The 13,090-nt window shown below is 37.7% G+C and overlaps 1 protein-coding gene across 1 annotated transcript; it reads left to right on the forward strand.

Moving 5' to 3' along the window:
- Nucleotides 1-10,999: 10,999 nt before the first annotated feature.
- Nucleotides 11,000-13,047, forward strand: LOC121876423 (luciferin 4-monooxygenase-like; the record flags this gene model as incomplete). Its single annotated transcript, XM_042381505.1, has 3 exons — nt 11,000-11,185; nt 11,526-11,753; nt 12,882-13,047. Coding segments are annotated over 3 exons (580 nt in total), but the record flags the coding sequence as incomplete, so codon positions are not given.
- Between the last annotated feature and the right edge of the window lie 43 nt (nt 13,048-13,090).

The raw sequence follows: 13,090 nt of genomic DNA on the forward strand, positions 1-13,090 counted from the left end.
TCATGACAACCACGACCATGATTATAACAACACACGACCATAATTATAATAACCACGACCATGATTATAACAACCACGCCCATGATTATAACAACCATGGCCATGATTACAACAACTACGACTATGATCATAACCACGACAATGATTATAACAACCACGACTATGATTATAACAATCACGACGATGATTATAACACGCACGACCATGATTATAACAACAACGACCATGATCATAACCACGACCATGATTATAATAACCACGACTATGATTTTAACAACCACGACCATGATCATAACAACCACGACTATGATTATAAAACCACGACAATGATTATAACAACTACGACTACGATTATAACAACCACGACCATGATTATAACAACCACGTCCAAGATTATAACAACCACAACTATTATTATAACAACCACAACCATGATCATAACAACCACGAATATGATTATAACACCCACGACCATGATTATAACAACTACGCCTCTGATTATAACCACGATCATGATTATAAGAACCACGGATATGATTCTAACAACCACGACCATGATTATAACAACCACGACAATGATTATAAAACCACGACTATGTTTATAACAACTACGACTATGATCATAATATCCACGACCATGATCATAACAAACACGCCCGTGATTATAACAACCACCACGATGATTATAACAGCCACGACCATGATTTTAACAACTACGCCTATGATCATGACCACGACCATGATTATAACAACCACGACTTTTGATTCTAACAACCACGACCATGATTACAACAACCACGACCATGATTATAACAACCACGACTATGGTCATAACCAGGACAATGATTATAACAAACACGACCATGATTATAACAACCACGACCATAATTATAACAACCACGATCATGATTATAACAACCACGACCATGATTATAACAACCACGACTATGGTCATAACCAGGACAATGATTATGACAACCACGACTATGATTATAACAACCACGACGATGATTATAACACGCACGACCATGATTATAACAACAACGACCATGATCATAACCACGATTATGATTGTAACAACCACGACCATGATTATAACAACCACGACCAAGGATTATAAAACCACGACTATGATTATAACAACCACGACTATGATAATAATAACCACGAATATGATTATATAACCTACGACCATGATTATAAAAACTACGACCATGATCATAACCACGACCATAATTATAACAACCGCGACTATGATTGTAACAACGACGACCATGATTATAACAACCACAACCATGATTATAAAACCACGACAATGATTAAAACAACCACGACTACGATTATAACAACCACGACCATGATTATAACAACCACGACCAAGATTATAACAACCACAACTATTATTATAACAACCACGACCATGATTATAACAACTACGCCTATGATTATAACCACGACCATGATTATAACAACCACGACTATGATTATGACAACCACGACCATGATTATAACAACCACGACTATGATTATAATAACCACGACCTTGATCATAACAACCACGACTATGATTATAAGAACCACTACTATGATTATAATAACCACTACTATGATTATAACAACCACGACCATGATTATAACAACTACGCCTATGATTATAACCACGAACATGAATATAACAACCATAACTATGATTATAACAACCACGACCATGATTATAACAACCACGACCATGATTATAAAACCACGACTATGTTTATAACAACCACGACTATGATTATAATAACCACGACCATGATCATAACAACCACGACCATGATTATAACAACCACGACCATGATGATAACAACCACGACGATGATTATAACACCCACGACCATGATTATAACAACTATGCCTATGATTATAAACACGACCATGATTATAACAACCACGACTATGATTATAACAACCACGACCATGATTATAACAACCACGACGATGATTATAACACCCACAACCATGATTATACAAACTACGACCATGATCATAACCACGACCATGATTATAACAACCACGACTATGATTGTAACAACCTCGACCATGATTATAAAACCACGACATTGATTATAACAACCACGACTACGATTATAACAACCACGACCATGATTATAACAACCACGACCAAGATTAAAACAACCACAACTATCATTATAACAACCACGACCATGATCATAACAACCACGACCATGATTATAACAACCACGACCATATTTATAGCAACCACGACGATGATTATAACACCCATGACCATGATTATAACAACTACGCCTATGATCATAACCACGACAATGATTATAACAATTACGACTATGATTTTAACAATCACGACGATGATTATAACACGCACGACCCTGATTATAACAACAACGACCATGATCATAACCATGACCATGATTATAACAACCACGACTATGATTGTAACAACCACGACCATGATTATAACAACCACGACCCTAATTATAAAACCACGACAATGATTATAACAACAACGACTACGATTATAACAACCACGACCATGATTATAACAACCACGACCAAGATTATAACAACCACAACTATCATTATAACAACCACGACCATGATCATGACAACTACGACCATGATTATAACAACCACGACCATAATTGTAATAACCACGACCATGATTATTACAACCACGCCCATGATTATAACAACCACGGCCATGATTATAACAACCACGACTATGACCATAACCACGACAATGATTATAACAATCACGACTATGATTATAACAATCACGACGATGATTATAACACGCACGACCATAATTATAACAACAACGACCATGATCATAACCACGACCATGATTATAATAGCCACGACTATGATTGTAACAACCACGACTATGATTATAACAACCACGACCATGATTATAAAACCACGACTATGATTATAACAACCACGACTATGATTATAATAACCACGAATATGATTATAACACACACGACCATGATTATAAAAACTACGACCATGATCATAACCACGACCATGATCATAACAACCACGACTATGATTATAAAACCACGACAATGATTATAACAACCACGACCAAGATAATAACAACCACATCTATTAGTATAACAACCACGACCATGATCATAACAACCACGAATATGATTATAACACCCACGACCTTGATTATAACAACTACGCCTATGATTATAACCACGACCATGATTATAAGAACCACGGCTATGATTCTAACAACCACGACCATGATTATAACAACCACGACAATGATTATAAAACCACGATTATGTTTATAACAACTACGACAATGATTATAATAACCACGACCATGATCATAACAACCACGACCATGATTATAACAACCACGACCATGATTATAACAACCACCACGATGATTATAACACTCACGACCATGATTTTAACAACTCCACCTATGATCATGACCACGACCATGATTATAACAACCACGACTTTTGATTCTAACAACCACGACCATGATTACAACAACCACGACCATGATTATAACAACCGCATGGGAATTATATAGCCACAATATCGTGTAACAACCGCCCATGATTATAGCAACCGACCGCCAGTTATAACAACCACGACTATGATTATAACCGCGACAATGATTATAACAACCACGACTATGATTATAACAACCACGACGATGATTATAACACGCCGACCGCCAGTTATAACAACAACGACAACAGCCATAACCACGACTATGATTATAACAACCACGACTATGATAATAATAACCACGAATATGATTATATAACCTACGACCATGATTATAAAAACTACGACCATGATCATAACCACGACCATGATTATAACAACCACGACTATGATTGTAACAACGACGACCATGATTATAACAACCACGACCATGATTATAAAACCACGACAATGATTAAAACAACCACGACTACGATTATAACAACCACGACCATGATTATAACAACCACAACTATTATTATAACAACCACGACCATGATCATAACAACCAGGAATATGATTATAACACCCACAACCATGATTATAACAACTACGCCTATGATTATAACCACGACTATGATTATAACAACCACGACTATGATTGTAACAACGACGACCATGATTATAACAACCACGACCATGATTATAAAACCACGACAATGATTAAAACAACCACGACTACGATTATAACAACCACGACCATGATTATAACAACCACAACTATTATTATAACAACCACGACCATGATCATAACAACCAGGAATATGATTATAACACCCACAACCATGATTATAACAACTACGCCTATGATTATAACCACGACTATGATTATAACAACCACGACTATGATTGTAACAACGACGACCATGATTATAACAACCACGACCATGATTATAAAACCACGACAATGATTAAAACAACCACGACTACGATTATAACAACCACGACCATGATTATAACAACCACGACCAAGATTATAATAACCACAACTATTATTATAACAACCACGACCATGATCATAACAACCACGAATATGATTATAACTCCCACGACCATGATTATAACAACTACGCCTATGATTATAACAACCACGACCATGATCATAACAACCACGAATATGATTATAACACCCACGACCATGATTATAACAACTACGCCTATGTTTATAACCACGACCATGATTATAACAACCACGACTATGATTATAACAACCACGACCATGATTATAACAACCACGACCATGATTATAAAACCAGGACTATGTTTATAACAACCACGACTATGATTATAATAACCACGACCTTGATCATAACAACCACGACTATGATTATAAGAACCACGACTATGATTATAATAACCACGAATATGATTATAACAACCACGACCATGATTATAACAACTACGCCTATGATTATAACCACGACCATGATTATAACAACCTTGACTATGATTATAACAACCACGACCATGATTATAACAACCACGACCATGATTATAAAACCACGACTATGTTTATAACAACCACGACTATGATTATATTATCCACGACCATGATCATAACAACCACGACCATGATTATAACAACCATAACAACCACGACGATGATTATAACACCCATGACCATGATTATAACAACTACGCCTATGATTATAACCACGACCATGATTATAACAACCACGACTATGATTATAACAACCACGACCATGATTATAACAACCACGACTATATTTGTAACAACCACGACCATGATTATAAAACCACGACAATGATTATAACAACCACGACTACGATTATAACAACCACGACCATGATTATAACAACCACGACCAAGATTAAAACAACCACAACTATCATTATAACAACCACGACCATGATCATAACAACCACGACCATGATTATAACAACCACGATCATATTTATAACAACCACGACGATGATTATAACACCCACGACCATGATTATAACAACTACGCCTATGATCATAACCACGACAATGATTATAACAATTACGACTATGATTATAACAACCACGACGATGATTATAACACGCACGACCATGATTATAACAACAACGACCATGATCATAACCACGACCATGATTATAACAACCACGGCTATGATTGTAACAACCACGACCATGATTATAACAACCACGACCATGATTATAAAACCACGACTATGATTATAGCAACCACGACTATGATTATATTAACCACGAATATGATTATAACACCCACGACCATGATTATAAAAACTACGACCATGATCATAACCATTACCATGATTATAACAACCACGACTGTGATTGTAACAAACACGATCATGATTATAACTACCACGACCATGATTATAAAACCGCGACAATGGTTATAACAACTACGACTACGATTATAACAACCACGACCATGATTATAACAACCACGAACAAGATTACAACAACCACGACCATGATTATAACAACCACGCCCAAGATTATAACAACCACGACTATGACTATAACAACCACGACCATGATTATAACAACCACGACCATGATTATAATACCACGACTATGTTTATAACAACCACGACTATGATTATAATAACAACGACCTTGATCATAACAACCACGACCATGATTATAACAACCACGACCATGATTATAATAACCACGCCCATGATTATAACACCCACGACCATGATTATAACAACTACGCCTATGATTATAACCACGACCATGATTATAACAACCACGACTATGATTATAACAACCACGACCATGATTATAACAACCACGACCATGAGTATAAAACCACGACTATGTTTATAACAACCACGACAATGATTATAATATCCACGACCATGATCATAACAACCACGACCATGATTATAGCAACCACAACCATGATTATAACAGCCACGACGATGATTATAACACCCACAACCATGATTATAACAACTACACATATGATTATAACCACGACCATGATTATAACAACCATGAGTATGATTATAACAACCACGACCATGATTATAACAACCACGACGATGATTATAACACCCACGACCATGATTATAAAAACCACGGCCATGATTATAACAACCACGACTATGATCATAACCACGACAATGCTTATAACAACCACGACTATGATTATAACAATCACGACGATGATTATAACACGCACGACCATGATTATAACAACAACGACCATGATCATAACCACGACCATGATTACAATAACCACGACTATGATTGTAACAACCACGACCATGATTATAACAACCACGACCATGCTTATTAACCACGACTATGATTATAACAACCACGACTATGATTATAATAACCACGAATATGATTATAACACCCACGACCATGATTATAAAACCACGACAATGATTATAACAACCACGACTACGATTATAACAACCACGACCATGATTATAACAACCACGACCAAGATTATAACAACCACGACAATGATTATAAAACCACGACTATGTTTATAACAACCACGACTATGATTATAATAACCACGACCATGATCATAACAACCACGACCATGATTATAACAACCACGACCATGATTATAACAACCACCACGATGATTATAACAACCACGACCATGATTATAACAACCACGACTATGATCATAACCAAGACAATGATTATAACAACCACGACTATGATTATAACAACAACGACGATGTTTATAACACGCACGACCATGATTATAACAACAACGACCATGATCATAACCACGACCATGATTATAACAACCACGACCATGAAAATGAAACGACGACTATGATTATAGCAACGACGACTATGATTATATTAACCACGAATAAGATTATAACACCCACGGCCATGATTATAAAAACTAAGACAATGATCATAACCACGACCATGATTATTACAACCACGACCATAATTATAAAACCACGACAATGATTATAACAACCACGACTACGATTATAACAACCACGACCATGATTATAACAACCACGACCAAGATTATAACAACCACAACTATTATTATGACAACCATGACCATGATCATAGCAACCACGAATATGATTATAACACCCACGACCATGATTATAACAACTACGCCTATGATTATAACCACGACCATGATTGTAACAACCACGACTATGATTATAACAACCACGACCATGATTATAACAACCACGACTATGATTAAAAACCCACGACTATGTTTATAAGAACCACGACTATGATTATAATACCCACGACCATGATCATAACAACCACGACCATGATTATAACAACCACGACCATGATTATAACAACCACGACGATGATTATAACACCCACGACCATGATTATAACAACTACACCTATGATCATAACCACGACCATGATCATAACAACCACGACTTTTGATTCTAACAACCACGACCATGATTATAATAACCACACTCATGATTATAACAACCACGCTCATGATTATAACAACCACGACTATGATTATATAACCCACATTATGATTATAACAACCACCGACTATGATTATAACACCCGACCGCTGATTATAACAACCGACCGCAGTTATAACAACCCATATTAGCAATAACAACCACGACGCCAGTTATAACAACCACGACTATGATTATAACAACCACGACAATGATCATAACAATCACGGCCATGATTATAACAACCACGACCATGATGATAACAACCACGACTATGATCATAACCACGACAATGATTATAACAACCACGACTATGATTATAATAACCACGACGATGATTATAACACCCACGACCATGATTATAACAACTACGACCATGATCATAACCACGACCATGATTATAACAACCACGACTATGATTGTAGCAACCACGACCATGATTATAACAACCACAATCATGATTATAACAACCACGACTATGATTATAACAACTACGACTTTAATTATAACACCCACGACCATGATTATAACAACTACGACCATGATCATAACCAAGACCATGATTATAACAACCACGAGTATGATTGTAGCAACAACGACCATGATTATAACAACCACGATCATGATCATAACACCCACGACCATGATTATGAGAACCACAACTATGGTTATAACACCCACGACCATGATTATAACAACCACGACCATGATTATATCAACAACGACCATGATTATAACAACCACGACTATGATTATAACACCCATGACCATGATTATAACAACCACGACTATGTTTATAACAACCACGACTATGATTATAACAGCCACGAATATGATTATAACAACCTCGACCATAATTATAACACCTACGACCATGATTATAACAACCACGACCATAATTTTAATAACCACGACCATGATTATAACAACCACGACTATGATTGTAGCAACCACGACCATGATTATAACAACCACGATCATGATTATAACAACCACGATCGCCAGTCATAACACCCACGACGCCCGATTATGAGAACCACAACTATGATTATAACACCCACGACCATGATTATAACAACAACCACGACTATGATTATAACGCACCCACGACCATGATTATAACAACCACGACTATGCTTATAACAACCACGACCATGATTATAACAGCCACGAATATGATTATAACAACCACGACCATAATTATAACACCTACGACCATGATTATAACAACCATGACCATAATTTTAATAACCACGACCATGATTATAACAACCACGACTATGATTGTAGCAACCACGACCATGATTATAACAACCACGATCATGATTATAACAACCACGACTATGATTATAACAACTACGACTTTAATTATAACACCCACGACCATGATTATAACAACTACGACCATGATCATAACCACGACCATGATTATAACAACCACGACTATGATTGTAGCAACCACGACCATGATTATAACAACCACGATCATGATCATAACACCCACGACCTTGATTATGAGAACCACAACTATGATTATAACACCCACGACCTTGATTATGAGAACCACAACTATGATTATAACAACCACGACCATGATTATATCAACCACGACCTTGATTATAACAACTACGACTATGATTATAACACCCACGACCATGATTATAACAACCACGACTATGATTATAACAACCACGACCATGATTATAACAGCCACGAATATGATTATAACAACCACGACCATGACTATAACAACCACGACCATGATTATAACAACCACGACCATAATTTTAACAACCACGACTATGATTATAACAACCACGACCATGGTTATAACAACCACGACTATGATTATAACAACCATGACTATGATTATAACACCCACGACCATGATTATAACAGCCACGAATATGATTATAACAACCACGACCATGACTATAACAACCACGACCATGATTATAACAACCACGACCATGATTATAACAGCCACGAATATGATTATAACAACCACGACCATGACTATAACAACCACGACCATGATTATAACAACCACGACCATGATTATGACAACCACGACCATGATTATAACAACTACGACCATGATTATAACAACCACGACCATAATTATCTCATATACTATAGTAATAGCCGTGTGTCTGTGTGTGTGTGTCTGTTCTGGGCAGCCGAAACGGCACAATCGTTTTTCATCAAACTTGGTGGAAAAATCGCAAAAATTCGTAGAGTGGAACAAAACTGGTCCCATGTCGAAGGTTTCTTTAGGAAGGCATTAATTAGCCATTTTATTTACGCTGGAAAACGATGTCGCTATACGCTGCCATCCTTCTGGCGGTTGCGCGCTAGCCAAGCACGAGCGTTTGAACTTTCATGCTTTGGTAAACTGTACCACCGGACTCGCCACCGGGCAGGAGGTGCCCACGATCACTTGTTCTGTTAGTATTTCCGTGTCATGGTGCAACCGGCAGATATTGTTACCGAGATTACCGTACTGGATAATTGTCGATAATCATCCAGATTTCTTATGAAAAACACTAACAATGCTACAGTGAACAGCAAGATACAGTAATATAAAAACATACAAAGTTTTATTTTAAAGTTAGTCAATATGAGCTGGTATTGAGGCTCTGTAGACATGAAAGTGACATTTTGTAGCATCCTTTCCCTTCAAGATTCCTAAGTTCATGACATTATTGAAACAAAAACTTAATTCGTTGACAGTCCCAGAGGAAGACTCAATAGGACAGGTTCTAGTGGACGAGCCAGCTAAGTCATGGTCCCCTCACACCTTCCCTAATGGTCAGAACAATTCTCATTTAGAACTGTTGTAACCACAGTGATCATATCAACACAATTCTTTATAAATACGTCTTGCACTTGTTATAGATTTATCATTTAGTTCATAATAATTGTTTAAAACTCGGAAAATCATTAGTAATCACCAGTTCCTCAGTGCCATTAGGAATCTAGTGAGAGTCCCGTAAGTATTTTTTCTTTCACTAACATAAATTACATCTTACATCTCTAGATTAATACTGAGTTATCATTTCAATTGTTTGACTCTAATGCTGGCGTTGTTACACAGACTGGACGATCAATAATTAACTCCTACGGTATGACAGAGGCGTTCTCAGCAGTGACCACCGGTACACCAGACACCCTTGCCCTCCACCCTGACTCTGTGGGCAAAGTGGTGCCTTATATACAGGTTAAGGTAAGATTCTCACCTAACCTAAGGTAGTGAGGCTCATAACTAGTTTACTAATTACACTAATCAACAACAACTAAAATTATGAGATACAACTTTTATTTCTTGATATCTCTTATTGTTCCCATAACATGTATGATAATTGCTCTCAATTTTTCCAAATAGTATAAGACTATAAGATCAATGTCATTGTACTTCACTATAAATGAGCATTTGTTTCCCAGTGTGTCCCAACAGTCATACCCACACACACGCACACACGGTCACCCACACATTTACACAAAGTAAATGTATTTAATAAACTTATTTCAGTACAGTTGACGCTAAGATCACTTTCCTCACTCAGTTTGTGGATGTAAGGACCGGAAGGATGGTGGGTGAGAGACAGGAGGGGGAGGTATGTGTGCGAGGGTCAAGTATCATGCTGGGCTACGCCAACAATCCCACAGCCACAGCCTCAACTATCGACCCCTACGGCTGGCTCCACACAGGCGACGTTGACTACTATGACCAAGACAACTTCGTCTACCTCACCGGCAGGATTAAGGACCTTATTAAAGTTAAGGGATACCAGGTGAGAATTGAACTGTTAGCGTAGAACAGACTACTGTACACTTACTGCTGATTTTCTTTCCCTTCATTAGACAAGCAATCTAACAAAAACATAACGTAACAAATTTAACCTATTAACCAACCCTTACCTAACATAACATAACCTTACCAAATTTTTTCGAATCTAATCTCTTCGTAACCTCATCTCACTTAACCTTACCTAATTTAACCTAATCTAGCCTAATCTAAGTTAACCCTAAAATAGCCTTGTTAACGTAAGTTTTTATGGTAGTTAATACCAAGTGAACCGATTTATGTAGATGTTGAAAGACAATATATCACACGAACACGTACCTAGCAACACCAGGTGCACAGTTACCACACAATACCATATATACAGGTGTATTTGCGGCTTTGTTGTCCATACTGGAATACAAAGTTTGAGCCATGATGGTCCCAGTGTTCATCTCCAAGACTCAAGTCCGTCGGACGATTGTAGCTCAGATTATTTGTCCAGGGGAAGACCCACTCACTCCCATCGTACATCCAGTCTAGGTACAGAGGGAGGCCCACTCGCCCAGAGTACACACAGTACAGTCTAGGCCCAGTGAGGGGCTCACCTACTCCCATAGTACACATCGTCACTACATCTAGTGAATGTGTGACACACTTACACGGGGATGTAGGATACGAGAGGAACACCAGACATAATTCTCTTGCACTTGATGAAAAATACGACAGATTTCAACACCTGTGCCAGCTTGGTCAGCTCAACAAGTTTAGTATTTTCATGTCAACACAACAATGGATCTTATTTCTCTTGCTTCATAGAAAACACAGCATTGTTGTTTATGGCTCAGATCCGTCCACCTGGGCTACTGTGTAAGTGGTATCCCTCAAGAGAGTGAGTTAGACCCCATCTTAGTTGTAATAAACATTAATAGCTAGCTGTATGTTCCTCTTAGCTGATGATATGAAGATGTTCTGATATGTTCAGTGTGACCGAGGCAATGTTCAGGTTCAAATGGATTAAAACAACGTCTTAAAATGTTCTAATAACACGTATTATTGTTTCAAGATCACATTAACGACTAAGACAACAAGGCGATAGTGGAGACCCGGCTGTCGCTTACTCTCTTTCGTTGTACAGGTGTCCCCCGCTGAGCTGGAGAAAGTGTTGTTGCAGTACGAGGGTGTGGAGGAGGCGGCGGTGGTGGGCGTCCCTCCCCGTAAGATGGGCGAGGCGCCACGGGCCTACGTGGTGCCTACATCAGGCACTGTCCTACACCTTCCACACCTACAGCAGTTCGTCGCTGGTGGGTCAATACTCCTTACACGTGTTCTATACTACATAAACTA

Source organism: Homarus americanus, unplaced genomic scaffold (genome assembly GCF_018991925.1).
Source record: "Homarus americanus isolate GMGI-L3 unplaced genomic scaffold, GMGI_Hamer_2.0 scaffold27473, whole genome shotgun sequence".
NCBI classification, from domain to species: domain Eukaryota; kingdom Metazoa; phylum Arthropoda; class Malacostraca; order Decapoda; family Nephropidae; genus Homarus; species Homarus americanus.